We start from the raw sequence: 18,308 nt of genomic DNA on the forward strand, positions 1-18,308 counted from the left end.
GGAAGAATGACTGAAGGGTGACTGATTCAGCACCTTTGCTCTCTTCCTGCTCACCTCTAGTATTCCTCAAATACTGACAAAGACTTACCCCAGACAGGCTTCCCAGAACCAGTCTGACCAATTGCTTCACATATGAAAAAGAAGGGGCACAGTTACTATTCCTTATGTGGGCACTGCAGGCATCCAGAACAGTCCGTACAGATACACGGGCATAAATGACGTCTTCACACATGCCGAGGAGGATGCTGTTGAGATGATCTCCAAGTTTGATAGGCTATAATGGCAAACAAAACCAGGAGGGATGGAAGGATCTGTTTTAATAGTGACTTACGATACACACAGAAACAAGAGATATTCAACATTGTAAAATAACTATTCACGAGATTTATTGCTTACGTTAACTGAGTGACAATTTTGAAGTCACCATCTAGGTGGTGAAAAAACAGCAGTTACAGAACACGGCATGGGCACTCAGCATCTAGATTTGATTCCTACTCTACAACAATCTGGTTCAACCAAGCTGCCTAATCTGTAAGGTCAGGACACTGACACTTTTCCTTTCTCAAGGGCTTAATCACTAGTGAAATGTTTCAGTGGAAATTTTCTCTGTTGTTTTGGAGCATTCTGCCAGTCACAAGGATTAAATTCAATCCCCATTACAACCATTCTGTAACCCTCTGTCTGCTACACTCATTTTCTACCATTCCTCACCAATATTTATAGCAGCTGTGTGAGTATTTCTAAAGTCCAATGACATCATCAAACCATATCAATACAAAAGTAAGGAATAAAACAGTAAAGTCACTGGTTAATAAAGCAAATCTTCACAGTTACAGGACAACACCCATATAGTTAAGAACCATGTAGATTTAATTCTCCTCTCTCCATTCATTTGATCCAGCACACTGTATGTGGAATATCACTTCTCAGGGCACGCAGTAGTCTGAGACTTGTTCTCTGATGCCGCAGGCACTTGGGACTTAGGCTTTCTGATTTGCAACTCTCCCAAAGTGGGTGGCTACCCACAAAGTACAAGTGTTGTCATGGTTTTTCCTATCACGGAGCATTTCAAACCTTTACAATCCTCCAATCTTCCCTGTATTAGTACTCTTAAACTGCCCCAATAAAAAAGTATTCTGGACTGTCCTGATTTAATTAACATAGGCTTTCCCCACCTATCTGTCTAGCACTTCTTCTAACTAATAATAAAAATTGCTCTTCCATTCAACCAGACTCCCAGCAAAGAAAGCAGAGAAGCACCTCATTAACCAAAACAGGCAGGCAAATATAAAAAAAAGAAAATCCACACACAGAAATTAACACTTGTAATTAAAATAATGCCATTCACAGACTGCTGGTTTGCCTCCAATAACTCCACAGAGCAAGGGACCACATCAGAACACCTCAATGTAAATTCTATACTCCCCCTTTCTTTCCTGACCACACTGCCTTTGCAAAAAATACTATTGTATCAAAACGCAGAGCACTTCTTCCCACACATTACTGTGAAACTGTTGCTACAATCTAATACCAAAGGAAGAAACAAAGAAAAAGTGGGCTAAAATTCATGCCTACTTTCTGCTCAACACCTATTTCTACCTACCTTGAGACATTCTCCCACTACGGCTTAATACTGTTCCTTTTATCTCCTATGAGACAGGAGAACAAATAACGGGAACAGGAGTCTTAGAAAATACTGTGCTTTTGGAACAGGCACAGGAGGCATCACAAAGAAGAATCCCTAAAAGAGTCACAGCTTCAAATTGTCTTGAGTGTTGCATTCAGGGAGCTACTTCTAACTCAGTACAACTGAGAATCCAACTACCCCTCCATTAAAGAAAATACTAGGAATCGAACACTTAAATTGCCAAAGTACCTTTCAAAATTCCCTTCCTTACCCTTACATATAACAACTAGTAGGACTGAACCCAAATATAAAACAGACGTAGATTACCTCGTTGAGCTATACAGTGCTCTGCCAAATCCCAAAACTGCAAGTTCACCGTTAAATGCTTTTTTGGCCGCATTTCATCTTATTTTCACTCTTTTAGATGTTGACTTAAAAGTTCAATCGGGGGTGTGGAAGGAGCACCCAGGAAGATGATGAATCACATCACCTTCACTCATTTTTGGAAAGACAGTCTAGAAGTTCTGCTGGACATCAGAGATAAAACCATTGTGCAATAACACCCAGCTCTACGCAATCTGCGACTGTGTCTGCATCTACTGACAAATCAGCAGCAAGAGTATACTCCCTGTTCCAAACAATTCATACCCTTTCTTGGCCATTGTGTAACTTAAGTATCTGTATGTGCCAAGCCCAGACTCTCAGCAGTTACGGCAGCAGAGAGAATAAGCTGCTTTAGTAGGACTAAAGCAACGATGTTACTTAAATGTTTGTTTTTACATAAGCCTAAAAGAAAACAAATTCTTTTCTTCTTTGTCAGCAGCTTAAACTATTGACTTTCAGCCTGTGACACTACAGGATAGACTAGTCCAGATATATCTTCATTGAAACCAACAGAAATGTAGCATCAGCAGCTTCTTTCTGCAAGAGGACACCACCATCACCCTTCCCAGGCTTCACAGGAACAGGCTCCAAGCACAGGAATTGAATCCCACTTTTCAGCGCCCCATCATGACACCCTGTCATGTGAACCCAAATGCAGATTTGTTCAAACTATCAAATCCGAAGCTGCAATATTAAACAAAACTAAATAAAACATTACCTGACTTTGAGGGACTTCATGGTCAGCTCCCCAAAAAAGTGCCATGCCAAGAGAATAAATATGGACCTGTCAGAAGACACAAGATATTTGTCAGCTCATTGAACAGGACTGGAAACACAAAGCAGACCTTCAAAGCAAAGCAACTAACTTAAAATCATTTTGCCTATATATTTTCCTGGTATTTAAGTTCAGTTGTCTTTGAAATTGTTCTTCCCCTTTGACGTGAGTGTCAGAGAAGCAAATCCTACTTCTGCAATACATCCTGCAACTAACTAGCACCTCTGTTTTCTCTGATTCATTTTAAACCTTCATCTCAGGTCGAAGTCAGAAGTACACATAATTCATGCCACCTGCCTGGTCTGGGGTACAGACGGCATGGCCATGTCCAAGGCTCCTTAAAACTTTGGTCTGAAGGCAAGGTAGACCTTAGCAGGACTCAAAACCGAGCTGCTACTGTCAAGAGATCCCCCAAACCAGGATTAAAGGGAAAATAAAACGAGAATATAAGCGCATCAATGTAAAAAGCCATCACCTTGTCACTGATATTTCAAAATACAAATGCAGTAATCTTTACACACATAATTAATGATTAATATAAACATTAACAATATTAATATATCTTTAACATGTTAAGCCCATCAAGACAGGGAAAACAAGCTTTAAATACTGCAGAATTAAGAGCAAAAAACATATAATGCCACTCTAAGTGATTTTGAAAATGAAACTGGCAAATAAGTGCAGAAAGAAAGGCAGCTTTTCTGCACCGTGTAAGTAACATACACTAGCAATGGGACTTTCTACCAAGTTATGAGTAATACTTCTGCTACTTAAAGCAAGAAGTTTATTAAATAATTGTGCACGCAATGAGCAACCATTACAGAGACAATGATGAATTAAAAGTCATTCACTGAAGCCAGCCTCATCACTAACTAAAAGGAAAACATTTTACTTAAGTCCTAGCTATACACATTGACAAGATCTGTCCAGGCTCAGGTACAGATTTTAAAAACTTATCTGTAAACTAAGTGTACAAAGGTAATGGATGGACTCAATAGAACCTACAAAAATATGAAACTAATTTTCTTCTTCTCATACTAAACCCAAACAAAAAAAGCACACCACCCCCAAGTGAGTACAGCACTTAAAAAGTCTATTATCAAAATCGTTAATTCCAATCAGAGAACTGGTCATGGTCCTAAGCCTATCGGTGTTCAAGAAGCATTTGGACAATGCTCTTAGAAATATGATTAAATTTTTGGGTTGCCCTGTGTGGAGTCTTGAGTTGGACTCCATGACCTTCATGGGTCCCTTCCAACTCAGCGCATGTATTCTATCGTTCTGTGATTCTGAACTTCAACATCACAAAAGGTACTTCTGAAGAAGAGACACGCACTACCCTCAACAAAAAATACTATTGTACAACCACGCAATCAGACTTCTAAACTAAAACATGCTACCCTACTAATCTATCTGAAAACAGCTTTAAAAATAAAACGCAAATTAGAGCAGTCTGTGATATTTTACTTCATCAATGATATTTCAAGCTTTATATGAACTAAAGGAGGTTTTCCAAGTACAGCATTGCAAAGTTACTTGCAAGCCACTACTACGTATCAATTACTTTTTGGATTTCAACATAATGCCTGCACACGTTATATCATGCAACTCTCTCCTACTTCATACACCTTAACTTCAAAAATAAGATACATAGTCCCGACTAGTGTTTGACTGTTCCCCTTAAAATTTTCTAACTGCTTATCATAGTTTGACAGCCTTAAGTTGTGCCAGGTAGTCAGGATGTAAAAAAATATACAAATATGACAGTCTGTTTACAGGATTATAACTGCTTGACGTTTGTGAAGCACCACATAAAGTTCCTTAGAATAAGAGATAATTCCAGCATGAAAACTAGGCAAATAACATCTATTGAAAAATTAGGTTGTAAACCCTCAAGAATTCTGCTGATTTCAAATGATCAGTAACTAATAAGTAGTTTTGTACATTACTACCTAATAAACATTCATACTTACAATACCCTTTCTCTCTCTCTCCAGATGAAGTAACCTTTGCTTCAAGAGGCACACACATCTCTTCAAAATGAAAGCACTTATTCAAAAGATTCTAGTTCATTTAAAAACTATGATTCTTCTAATATTTTCCACAATATATAAATCAACATAAAATTCATTTCTCAAATTATTATTTCATTACCATTTTGAACAGTTTGCTTACTCTATTTCCAATCAGCTTGCAGCTACCTCGGACTTATTTTGTATTGAAATTGACTGCGTGTCTTGGAATCAAAGAGGTATTCACTAACTATCACTTTTTCTAATATTTATCATTGCATACACTGTTACTTTGTGTTAGCAAGTGAAGCCATAACTCAAGAGGTGAAAGCAACCTCATCACTGTCTGTTAAGAGGCCTTAAGAAATGACATTTTTCTGCTTTCAGCAGCTTTCAGACATGGTCTGATTTCACGAGAACAACCAAAATCGAAAACACCAAAGATTGCCAGCAAATGAATTCAGCAAAGTAAAGCAAGTTGCAACAGAACACACGCAAACAAAAAAGAGTAAGAACTAAGAAACATGAAGTCAACATATCACAACAAATAACCACTGCATCATCCAACACGCAGATTAATACAAATGTAGAGGACAATAGCCAAAAAAAGACGGATGCGTATTTAAGCTATTTATCAGCCTTATCAGCTAATAAACCCACACTAGGACAAAAGTTTCTGTGCAAAAGCTCTCTTTCAGGTAGCCTTCTCCTTCCGTATGGGCAAGCAAGTAAACCCAACAGGACTGATATGTTTGAAGCACTTTGAATAAATGTACTATACTGTGTAGTTCCTGTATTACAGATACTCTGTTGTGTTTGGGTTCTGTTTGTTTATTTTGTTATTTTTGGTTGGTTGGGGTTTTTTTTCTTTGTTTGGGGGGTTTGAGGTGTGTGTTTTTTCTTCAGTTCTTCATACGCAACAGTACTTTTCTGTTTCAGCTGGAGGGTCTCACATAAGCGAATGCAGGATGACAGACTCTCAGATCCCACCTTCATGCAGACTACGGCACCCAGACATGACCCCCGCACTGTCAGAACAGCTGTATCATTTCTCCACAAGGCTTTAAACTGAAAATAAGAACGGTAGCAGAAAGTTTTCTTTGAACATTTTTGTATCGCCGAGGCTATCAGAACAGTTAATTTTCCCCCACCTCAGTCTGTGCAAGAAACATGCAGAAATCAAGTGGAGTTCAAATACAAAAAAGCTTAATTTATCTCAAGCGCAAAGCTCGAAGCTTCAACCTAATGTGATAGCTGAATACCACAAGCTAAAGTGTTTTATTTAGTCTATACCTGACCCTATGAGAAATTTGCTTATGTAAAGCCAAAGTGTGCATATTTCCATACCCAACTGTTTCTCAATGAAAACAGCAACACAGTTGCTGCAGCCTTGGCTCTCAATTTTGTCATCACCCCCCAGCAGGCAAAATTGTACTGCTATAATGAAATAAATTCACACCGCCATAATCAGCGAGGATTAATTGGCACTGCATATGCGCAGAATGCCAGAATTTGGTCATCGCCTGTTGATGTGCTCTGTTTTTACAGGCCACAGTAGTCCCTCTGAGTATTTCCTTCCTAAAGCTTAAGAAACATCATAGGATGGCTTTTGTAGTAAGAGTTCTCTGTTTATTTCAAAAAGAAAAAAGCAACATACTAAATGAATACTGGCACTGAACAAAGAATGCAATCAGCTCTGAAGAAGGTCACAAACATGTCATTCCAAAACTTTTTTCTGGCATTTATAAAGGCCTGTTTTGTGTATTAACTTCAGAACTGGCACTAGAGGCAGCGTTACTGTCTTCAACAGTGTTGTCTCTCTTGAAAGAAGATAAACAATTCCAACAGTGTGACTACAGAGCTTGGCAGCTGCATCCTACTCAACTGATCCCAAATCCTGCATTGATGTCAGCGTTATTTTTACTTTTCTATTAAAATTTCAACCTAAGCCGCCAATTTCTTAGTTTTGCCATAGATAAAATTATACATGTTTTATTATACCATTAGTTTTGACTACACTGCAGGGCGAGAAGGATGTCTAAAGGGCTTGTGAGTGACTGAGGAAACAGTGATTTTCAGTAAGTATTCAGTGCTACAGTCCTAAAGAAAACTGACTATATACAAGGCTTAGAAGAAGCTGCAAACGTAAAATATTCAACACAGAAAAACATGTTTTAATAGTCCTTGTGCAGACAACAGCAACTGATGCCAATACTGGTTTCCTCTGGAGTAGGAGCATGTTGCTGTTCTTCCTGGAGGAATGTTGCCAAATGCCATAATTGTTCCCAGATTACAACAACACTGGTTGTGGCCAACTTCTTCTCTAAGGATTATCAATCCAGAGAAGCCAAGGAGATGGAAATAGAGCTCATCTTCCTCCTTACTCCTACCTCGAAATATCTTTGAGGCCAAGGGAATCGTTTTCTGGGGAAAGCATTACCATTTGCAACAAATTACTGTTAAGAAGACATTTGAGAAGCTAGTCATTTTGACTGTGCATATCAATGACCTGGAGGAGATCACATATGTAAAATTTACCTGCCTGAACATCTACCATTAGGGAAGAGTTAAAAAAGGAAGGTGGAAAGGAAAGATTTGTTGCACAATTGGGGAATACTTATGTAAATGAAAACAATTTTTTTCTTCAGAGATAAGTGTGGGAATATCCCAGCTTTCAAAGCCCAGGACTGCTTGAGTAATTCCTTTGCTTACCTCTCAGATGTATTTTGCAAAAAAAAAAAAATTAAAAATTGAAATTGTTGATGCCACTGAATTAATTTTTCTAAAAGACTGTGAAGTGTTGCTTACTGCTTACTCCTAGTTTGATGGACAGTCAGTCTGTGCACCCACTGCCCAAGCATGGCTGTTAGTAGCACACATTAACAGGGACCTGCACACAGACACTTCTTCATAAGTGCATACAATCATAATCACTATTCCACTTTTACGGACCAAAACAAAGTAGGAGGACCCCTCTCTCTCCAAGAAAATAAATCAAAGGTTACATATAAATCATGAGCCCCACAGGGACAAAAACAAACATTTAAAGCCATTTTGTCAAGTAATCAACAGCAAAAGACAGCAGCTGCCTGCCAACAAAGAGGTACTCTACCTTTTCAACGTTAGACAGAGATGATAGAGAATGGTTCTGCAGAACCTCTGGTGCTGTGAATGCTCGCAGGTCTTGTTGGGAGACATTTTCATCAGTAAATGACACACTGCCAGATGGAAGTAAAAGGAGAGACCATGGCGAAATTATGAATCCCAGAGCAGCAGGATCAGCTGTATTTAAAAGGAATAAATAAATAAATAAATAAATAAATAAAACTACGTTGTTTGATGACCTTGCTTGATGTTATTCTATTTGCTTGAAGACACATTTAATATTAGCCTGTGGTTTTATTAACGGAATAGATTCATACTTTCTTTTCTACCTGTGGTGCTTCGTAACCACACCATCCACCACCACAATTTTAGTCACACTAAGGAGCAACACCTATCTTTTCTGACTATTCCTTACTATTATTCACACCAGCAAGCTAAAATACTCACAGCTCTCCTATTCTCGGGTTATGTCATTTATGTAACAGTCAACATATAAAATGATCACATTTTGTAGCACACATGTCATTAAGGCTGATGTCTACAATAAGAATGGAATTAACTCCTATACTAATATAGCACTGCTGCAGCAGAAATGATCCGAAGAGAAAAGACAAGGTTAATAGGGAGAGGAAATACTCCTTATTAGAGTAGCTGATAGAACTGGACAAACCAGAAACATTTTGAGGAACAAAAGTCCTTTTAAACCTAAAGAAAAAAACCCTCAAAACTGAAACAGAAAATAACTCTAGGCAGCAGTGGAAGTGGGCAAAGAATAAACCTGACCCCTTAGTAAGATCCTACATTCAAACCATGTAAGTAATACTTGAAAACAGCAAAACAAGCATCGAAATCTGAGAACCAAAAGTGACAAAGAATACTTCCTACACCATGAATTTGCAACTTGCCAGCTACATTTTTGATGTTATCTGATAATACTGCTGCAAAACTCCTGGCCACAAACCTACTGAAAAAAAAAAAAAGGGGTTGACGGGCAGGGAGTTGCACACACGAGTGAATGTGGTAAACCCTAAAATCTACCTTGAAAGTAGAATTTAACTAAGGCAGGAACAAGACAGAGCATTTCCTTGAGTCAAAATATTTTTATTCTATACCTCAAACAGTAAATCAGGTCATTTTCACTGAAGGAGGCATAAGCCTCCTTATCTAAAGAAAAATAAAAGTTCTTTTTCCACAGGTAAAGAGGCAGTTGCTCTGTTTTCTGCTACATGGTATGACAAACATCTCAGGAAATGTGTATTTGAAGGATAAGTCTGTTTTATCCCTCTACATAGTAAGTAATAACAGTAGAATAATAATTTCCTCCTTCAGCTCCACCAGTAACAACATTTTCCACTCTCCTGTCAGCTTGGGATGTTCCTACAGCACTGGCTCCTAGGCTGTTCAACTATCTTGTAATCTAGAGTATTTCTAATCTCCTCGGAAAAGTATTAAATGACTCCTTGCAGGTATCAGATGTAAAAGTATCTACCAAGCAAGTCCTTCAATTTCTTCAACTCATCTTTCCCTAAAAGAAGCTGAGAAATTGCTTTCAGGCTTCCTACAGTCTGTGATACCAAAGTAAAACTGTATTAATAACTTGGTAGTACAATTACCCAGAAGAAAATTCCCAACTTCCAGATCCTGAAGCTCAGAAAGTCTCCCCTCCTACCAATGCACGCAAGGGATAATATTAAATTAATTTTGCAGTTTAAGACTAACATACACATTTTTCTGAACACTCCTTAAACCCCTATGCAGAATTTTGCTTTAAAAAAAAGGAAGAAGGCAATAAGCATTCTAGAAATGGGAAGATCCTGGAAAGTCTACTTCAATTAGTTATTTCAAGTTTATTAAAAACCTGAGAACTAAAGGAGTTTGTTATAGCTTTTCTAATGGATTTTTAAATGATGGTATGTTTTGCTGAAAGTCAGTATGACAAGCTTAGTATTCACAGTGCAAATCTGGTCTTCTCTTTTTAGGACATAAAAGAGAGGGGGAGGGTATTTCCTTGCTCTGGCTTTCTCCTCCAGATCCAAAAGAAATAAGTCATCAATGGATGGTACCTCTGATCACGTAGGCTAAACAAATTTAAGCTCTCACACCGCACTGCTGAGCTCCCTATTTGTCACATACAGAAAAAAAATGCCCCAAAATACCCTAAAACAATAACAAATACAAAACCTTACAGGGTGATATATCTCTTATACACAGAAGACAGGATCTTGGAGGGTTTTCCTATCCTGTTTCACTAAGTAAAATTGCAAGTGACAAAACAATGTAAGTTACTTGAACCTACCAATGTCAATATACAACAAACCAAATAAAACATATGGCTCAACTAACAAGCTATACAAGTATCTTCTGTTTCTAGATCTCCTCCAATGTGACTTCAAATACTTCCAAATGTTGAATTTATCAATCCAATCAGCCCCTAGCTATAAAAGATTAAAACCTGGAATCACTCCCTTTAATGGCCACAACCAAACATCCGCTTGATAGAGTAGTAAAAATGATCAGTAGTGTCCAAGGTCATCAAATATGTACATTTAAAAATAAGATGAGCTGAAGAAAACTCCCCCAGCAAGAATTTTAAAAAACTTGTAAGGTGAAAGTAGTGGAAATAAACTTCAATCAACTGAATTAAGTAAAATTTTAATTAAGAATGAAAATAACATAATCTTTTTCAGCCCCAAGAGATGACATTTTGTATTATACCTCTAACCCCACTTCCCATGAAACAAAGCAGAACAAGTGTACTTTACTGTTGTGGCAGTAAGTTCAAGTGCTAAACAAGAGAAATGTAAAGATGGAAAGAATCTTCCTCTTGCAAGTACATAAGAAAATATTTCATTATGCAGTAAAGCATTTTTAGCAAGAAAACCTTAGTTGGCCATCAAATTCCAAAAATAACACTGCAGGTGACTACTGGAATTTGTTTTACTAATTCTGTGTGTATGCACCACAAAAAAAACCCCAAAAAACCAACACATTTAAAAATATTACAGGATTTCTGCTTAAAAGACCCAATTCAGCAACCTTAAGTCACATGGAACCTTAAGTTATCCTTAACATACTTTAAGACAAAGACTTTAAATACATATGAACTCTTCATATTCTGAAACACACTACAGAAACAAGTTGAGAAACACAAACATTATTTAGTTTTAAAAACATCAAAACCGACATATTTAGCCTGAAGTCTTCCCAATATTCATTTAAACAAACTTTGGCACATGCATTTATAACCTGTAGATGTAGAGGCTGAATTTACTGATCCACCTGAAATAGTTCCGTCCATACTCAACCATCTTCATGACCTGAAGCAACATACAATGAATCTGATTAAGTGCAGAAAAAGGGCTGATTTTGCCAAGATTGTTTTGTTGACATTTGCCTCTTTTAGTAGCTTTTAACTAATATAGAAGATCATACTGCCTACATCACAACTTTGCGAAACTACTGTTACAAAGGATGAGAATAAAATAACTCATTCTCTATTTCCTTCCTTAAGGCATTGACTGCAAACCAAAATAACTGTCTCAAAGCTCCTACTATGCAGATTTAACCTAAGAAAAATAATTTTAAGTAATTCTACTCTTACCCTTTCACATGTTTGTACCATGGAAAAAAAAAAATAATAACAAAGATGCAATGCATCAAGTAGCCAGGGACCATAGGGAAACAACTGAAACTAGTTTCCAGTCATAATATTAATGTCATCTCCTGTTTAAGGCTTTCAGAAGAAAGGGAAGCATCCTCCCCAAAATATGGGGGGAAATAAGAGCAAAAGAGGTTCAAATCCCTCTTTCTAAAAGCACTAGAATTCTAAGCATGGTTCTGGTCCACTTCCAACCCCATCAGCTTTCAGCTGTGCTAGAGCTGCCAGGCTCCTGCGTTAACTCAAGAACTATGCGAGCTGGTAACCAAACACTTGTGAGAGCTCAGTTCATCAGGCAGTGCCAAGACAGAGATAAATAGTGTGGTCTTACTTAAACTGAGAGAGTGAACTGGTTTTAAATGCAATAAAAACTGAAATATTTTTCAACTATGTAGCATCTGCCAAGCCAATGAAAGACTTTTAAAACAGTCCTTTCCATGGTTTAATACGATACACGTAGCCAAAGACAAAAAAAAACCCAAAACACGTTCTAAGAGACAGTAAGCTCAGGCAGAAATTTCAAATGGATCCATTTTACAATACTGAGCTGATGCAGCATGTCCCCACATGTCCAGCATGTGTTGCAGTACTTCTACTGCCTCTCCCTTGGGGACAAAGGGATGGGACTGAGCAGAGAGCCCTGACATGACACTGAACCACTTGGAAACCAGTAGCACATGAAGAAACACCAAGAAGCTTTCCTGACAATGCTGGAGCAAGAAACAGGTGAACAGTTAGTTCCTGAGATGCTCCCCATGCAGCAGAACACTGCACTACACCTGGTTGTTACCTTGACCACATCCAGCAGAGTTGGGGAAAGAGTGCAAGTAGTGACTGAGCATCACCCAGCAGAGAAGAGGTGGAGGAAAAAAAAAATCTACCAAAACCACAGAAGTATGATGTCTCTATTGGCAACTCAAAGACCAAATGTCAGCAGAAAGTGAAAAGGAATTGTTCCTCAACAATTGCTGGTAAAGGGGAAAAACAATCATTTAATACCTGCCAGCAAGGGGCACCTGGAAAATGAACATTTTTCTCCCTCCCTTGTCAACCAAAAGAATCAATTACCCCCTCCATCCCAACTAGGTCTCTGCCTACTGGGACACACACCACTAGTTCCCATCAACACATTTCACCCTTTGCCTTCCTTCTTTTCACTATACTAACCCAAGTGAAGCAGATGCAACAGTATGACTGTCGACAAGATCTGCAAGTCCTCAAAAACCCACAATTGTCCTTCTTCACATCCACTTTCAGATGCTATCACTTTTCTTTACATAAATCATTTCCCATGTACAAATTTGCAAGACAGTCAATTTGTAAAGTGGCTCTTTCTTTGCTTAACCTTTCTATTACCAGACTTATTTTCTTCCTTTCTCTTCCCCTTCCCTTCAAACACATTGTTTGTCTGGTCCAACTATTTTCACAATCCACAACATATGCTTTTCCATAGGAGTGGCCTAAGCAAAATATGAAGTCTTTCCCACTTTCAAGTTAAATCAACTAAATTAGGACTGACACCCAGTTTGCAATTCTCAGCATCAGGGAGCACAACACACTCCTTACACTTAACACGTTCACATTTGAGATTCTTCACTTCAAAGACTTGCTCCTTTGACCTCTTGGAGTAGCGAGTACAAGATACAGCATGTCTGAAGTGGCTGATACACCCTCTCAACAACAAAATAGTCATTGCAGATAATTAAACAGATGTAAGAGAAGGGCAGGTCTGGTATCGGCCTTTTCAAATCTCCAGATTAATCTCAACGTCACTAGTCCAACTGATGTCAGATTTGCAACTAAGAGCACTGGGTTGTCTTTCTCCTCCATTTAACAGCTTGTAATTTGCTGACAAGACAGCTACCAGAGTTGGCCTTCTAAATCAGTGATCAGCAATTGGCATTTCAACCTAATCTTCCATTGCTTATAATGATTGAAACCAATTTGTAAAGCATTTTTAATGAGTTCAGCATCTGTTAGAACTGTAAATACAAACAGGCATAAAAATATGCACATTTCTGAATCAGTCACTGAATTAGACATGGTGTGATCTGTGGTTAACAATGCAAGACATGAATTTTCATTCTGTAGTTCTTTTATTCAGTTCTTTGATGGGTAAGTAGATAGACAGGCTAAAAGACACGCAGAACTTCTATGCATCAAGAAGTCATGAAATCTGTAACTGAAGCTTGTTTTGGGCACTTTTTCCTCATTTCCTGAAATTTGTTTAAGTAACAAATCAACTGAAGAACACACTCTTGGTTGGTGAAGTAACAGCAAGGATTCTCAACTTCAAATAGACTACCAAAACTCAACCAGGATGTAATAAATAAATAAATGGTTACTTGGGCTGGTAATTCCCTTACACGTGTGTGGTTGGTGGACTGGTGCAGGGAGCTTGCCAAGAGATGGCAATTTAAGAATTAATGATTTCCATGGCCTTTTTAATCCTTCTCATTTCAAAACAGCTGGACCAAAGACTGTTGAACAATATTCCTTATTTTACCTTTGTAAAGAAACTTAATACAGAAGATGTTCAAAGCTTAGGTTTTTTTACAGAACAACACATTCAGGGACTCCAGAACTATGAAAGTAGAAAGAAAAGAGCATCTCTGAAACTGATCAGAGCTGAGCATGCTGTGAACTTGCAAAAGCTAAAAGCTTGGCTCATTCCCCTCTGTCCAGAAGCAACTGGTCAGTTCAGAAAAATTTTGGAAACTTACCCTCTGCCATAGAATAGCTCTTCCATGCTGTATATTAGGTCTGAAATTTAAGGAAAACAGGATTTCTCTAGAATCCCCCATTTGATACAAGTTCTCCACAAATAAAAAACAAATCGAGCCAGAAAAGCCCACAGGAACCTCTGCATTCTCTCTTCTTGCATCTCTGCAAGCCAGCACAGAAACTGATATTCAAGAAGACCAAAAAAGGACTCTAGATTGTTTCCTTAGCGAAGCCAAATCTTGATTAAAGACTGTCTGGTTATCCTAGTTTTGCTGGGAGGAATTAGATTGCCTTTGTCAACCTTAGCTACACAGTAAAGCTCTTTCATTTGGTTGTCTCTTGAAGTGCATTTTACCACAGGGCTATATCCCAGGTTAATTAATAGCATGCGACTGAAAATAGTTTGCTGAAGTAGCAGAAAAACTACTCAGTAAAACAGCTTCATCTCCAAGAAGAGACAGATTGTTCTGGCACTGATTTGACCTGAAGTTCTGTTTTGCTCTTTGCTGATAGGAAGCAAGACCAGAAGATTATGCCACCTTAGTCAGTATTGCTGGCAAACATTTCTCTACCATCTACTGTGTTCTCATTCTCAATGCCCACATGCAGCCTTCATCGTAATTATGTTAACTCTTTTCTGCACTACTCTCAGGCCAAGAAAGGGTGAGCTCTTATTTTCAGTGAAGACTTGCATCTTGAAAATAAACAAGACCTAGGATGACACCTGAAGTGGTTTCACAACTGTATATACTCATGCTACTGTGGTCTTTCAGGTGGATTTCAAGATGGAGCTCAATGTGTTGGTTCTTGTAAAGTCTACAAGAATAAACCTCTTATCATTGAAGATCTTTCTTTAGTCAAGGTCTTGGTTGATCTCAATGACTCATCCTCTTAAAAAAACCATAATTCCTCTGATTCTCTCTGGGAGACAATAAAGACAGAGAGAGGTAAGAAGATACCAGCTTTCCATTCTTCACCATACAAGAAGCAGAGTGGACAGGACAGTCAGTCAAATGGCAACAATAAACTCAGCATTCCTCACAGAGAACACCTCTCACCATGCATGGTGACCTCACTGGTATGGGGGGAAAAAGGAAATTTGTACGGGATATCAAAACTACTCAAAATAACATTTTGGAGAAGCTGCTAAAATATCACATTTATAATGCTAAGTACATCTTGATCAGAAATCAAGCACTGGATGGCAGTTTCTGCCCACACCTGCCTTCTTTGGAGCCTTTGTGAAGTGTCCAACAGAGATCTCTTTCAGAGGCTGTGCAATGTAAGAGACAGACCCAGTGTTTGACTTGACATCATCTAGATCAAATCTTAAAAAGAACAACTCCCCAAAGCCATCTTAAATGTTGAATCTTGATGAAATCATTAGCCAAACAGAATTTTCCCTCAATAATGAAGATGTGCCCCTTACATAGTAAAGTGGCAAAACAATGGCTATTTTCAAAGTGTGAGCTTTTGATTTTTCCTGAATAAGCTTACAGATTCAGGCTTAGATATAAAGAGATAAGCCCCTAAAATTTGCTGAAATACTAGATGCAACATGACAGCATATACACTATAGAAAGCCAAGGTAAAGATGTCACCAAACTTCAACATTTGAGTTAAGCTTTTATCGTTATAAAGAGCAAAACCAGGGGAAGGGATTTAAGGACTTGCAGATGAAAAGAAAAAGAAGAGAGAAGAGAGAAGAGAGAAGAGAGAAGAGAGAAGAGAGAAGAGAGAAGAGAGAAGAGAGAAGAGAGAAGAGAGAAGAGAGAAGAGAGAAGAGAGAAGAGAGAAGAGAGAAGAGAGAAGAGAGAAGAGAGAAGAGAGAAGAGAGAAGAGAGAAGAGAAGAAAAGATACTTAGATCTAGTGCTAAAACAGATAGTTATTAGCAGTACTGCAGAAGCTCAACTTAGATCCTACTAAATTGGGGGGAATAGGGGAGAAGAGATACTTCCTTCTACACCTTTAAATAAAATAAGTTCTCTCAGTAGCTCTGTATGTATTATTAAATGGATTCTGAGGAGTGATTCCTGGCTCTCTGGTCAAGCTTTCAGCAGCCCACCTTTGCATCACGTGAGACTAAATCTCTTCAGAGCAGACTGATCATGACTGTACTTTAACCATTTCTACGCCCTCTTCAGGACCAGAATGCTCCAATGGTCTCAGACTTATTTATCATTTTTCTATGTTTCTATCTCATTTCAATGAGCCTAAAATAATGCCAAGGCTCTGTGGAAGCTTCCTACCAAAGCAAAGTTATCACCACATAAAACTAGAATGTACTGCGTGTCCTGAGAACATGAAGTCATGGTTGAAAACATCCTTTGGGCTGGGGTGCACCAAGTCAGTTTACTCAAAGATAACATAGAAGCAAGTTATTATTTGGGTTTAGAGCCTAGGAAGAACAAGGGAGTTTACTTATATGGCACATAAATATAACCAAGATGTTTCCAGTTCTGTATAAATCAGCCTTTAATAATGCTTACCTTTTCTGAATAGTTCTTGAAGGCTCTCTGCACTTTGATTCAAAATAGCCCATATTTCCTCTTCTTGCAATGGACCCCCTCGAACCTCCAGAGCCTCTGCCAGTGACACATGCATGTTACCTGCGAAATAAGACAGATTTCAGAATACATAACAGTTATTTTCTACTTGCGGGTAGTACTCAAGTAGTGATAACCCCTGTTCAACTCTCAGTCACCAAAATTCTCTATAACATTAACAGAACTTATCAAATCTAGATACTAAAAAAAACATTTACCATGACTATAAAGAACTTTGAGCATCTGCTATTAAAAGAAGAAAAACTTGGGTTAAGACAATAATAATCTGTATTAATAATATAGGCTACTAAATCAATAAGCTCAGCAAGCTGGCATTAGTGTATATGCTACAGGTAAGAGTTTGCTCTGTTTAAAAAAAATGACAGAATGATTGGTAGTTAGAGGTTTATTGAAGTAAATCAGTTACTACCATTATCTTGACAGGTTTAAGTCAGTCAAGATGCTGTTAGTGAAGGAGGCTTTTTTTTCTGATATATTTTCACAGGGCTGTTTGTATTACCTCATGACCAAATAATAACAACTACTGCCTGCAAATATGCAAGTACACTGTGGAACTGAGTTATCTCCTTTGCTCAGCTTCTTCATACATTTAAGAAAACAAACTAAAACCATTAGCTCTGCATACATCATATATTCCCAGAAAGTAAAGGCTTCCTTCCGCTGCTAAAAGAGGGCATGCCTTAATATTTTTTTTTCAAAGAATTAAGCAATTTTCACCATACCGCAATATGATATACAGTTGTCCAAAACCAAAACTATTTTGCAAGCTGAAGAACACATCCCTAAACATTCAGGCTAAGTCAAAGGTTCATCATTTCAGTAAGCTCAGGAGCAAAGAAATCATGTGTCTGCTTAATTACTTCAGCTTTGCACAGACACTGAATGTTCTCAGATCAAGCACTCATGCCAATTTCTATTTCTGACTAAGATGCAGCTGCAGTCTCTTTTCTCTCTGCCTCTCTCAAAAGCCCACAGAATGAAATCCTGAAGCAGTGAACTGCAGTAAGAGCCTAAGGTACATCATGAGTCATCACTGATGAGTCTGTTAGGTCTGAAAGGCTCCCAGGCTGCTGATGGCAATGGACAAGACAGTTCCACAAGCAGCGCAGATTGTCCTGAGATCAGCAACTGATATTAGCAACTCTGGATGACACCACAGCGCTGCCAGAGGATCCTTCCCCTCCCAGTCTACCAGCTGGGTTCTCCCCATCAGTGCACAAGCCTGGCCCAGGGGTACACTCATGGATATTAGTCTAACAATTTGCATGGAGGACAAGATGACTAGCTATATTAGTTTTCCAACTGCCTCGGCAGTTTCATGCCTTCCACTTTCAGATAACCAGGCTCGTACCTACATAATTGCAATCTAAAAAGTTGAATATCCGTCAGTTTCCAGCTGAAAACATAACCTTGAAGATACTTTTTGAACTACCACGCAGAGTCTTTTTAGCTACA

At 38.3% G+C, this 18,308-nt stretch overlaps 1 protein-coding gene across 1 annotated transcript in view; it reads right to left on the reverse strand.

Annotated features, from left to right (window-relative positions):
• PTPN13 (protein tyrosine phosphatase non-receptor type 13) overlaps positions 1-16,890 on the reverse strand; it is a gene marked incomplete at both ends in the record, with an annotated part of 91,249 nt that extends 74,359 nt beyond the window's left edge. Inside the window, 4 exons of the mRNA XM_080343110.1 lie at positions 89-274; positions 2,730-2,795; positions 7,911-8,080; positions 16,776-16,890. Of these exons, the coding sequence (XP_080199236.1) occupies positions 89-274; positions 2,730-2,795; positions 7,911-8,080; positions 16,776-16,890 (537 nt within the window). The remainder of the gene's footprint in view (positions 1-88; positions 275-2,729; positions 2,796-7,910; positions 8,081-16,775) is intronic.
• Positions 16,891-18,308: the final 1,418 nt, after the last annotated feature.

Source organism: Nesoenas mayeri (assembly GCF_963082525.1).
Source record: "Nesoenas mayeri genome assembly, chromosome: 4".
NCBI lineage: Eukaryota > Metazoa > Chordata > Aves > Columbiformes > Columbidae > Nesoenas > Nesoenas mayeri.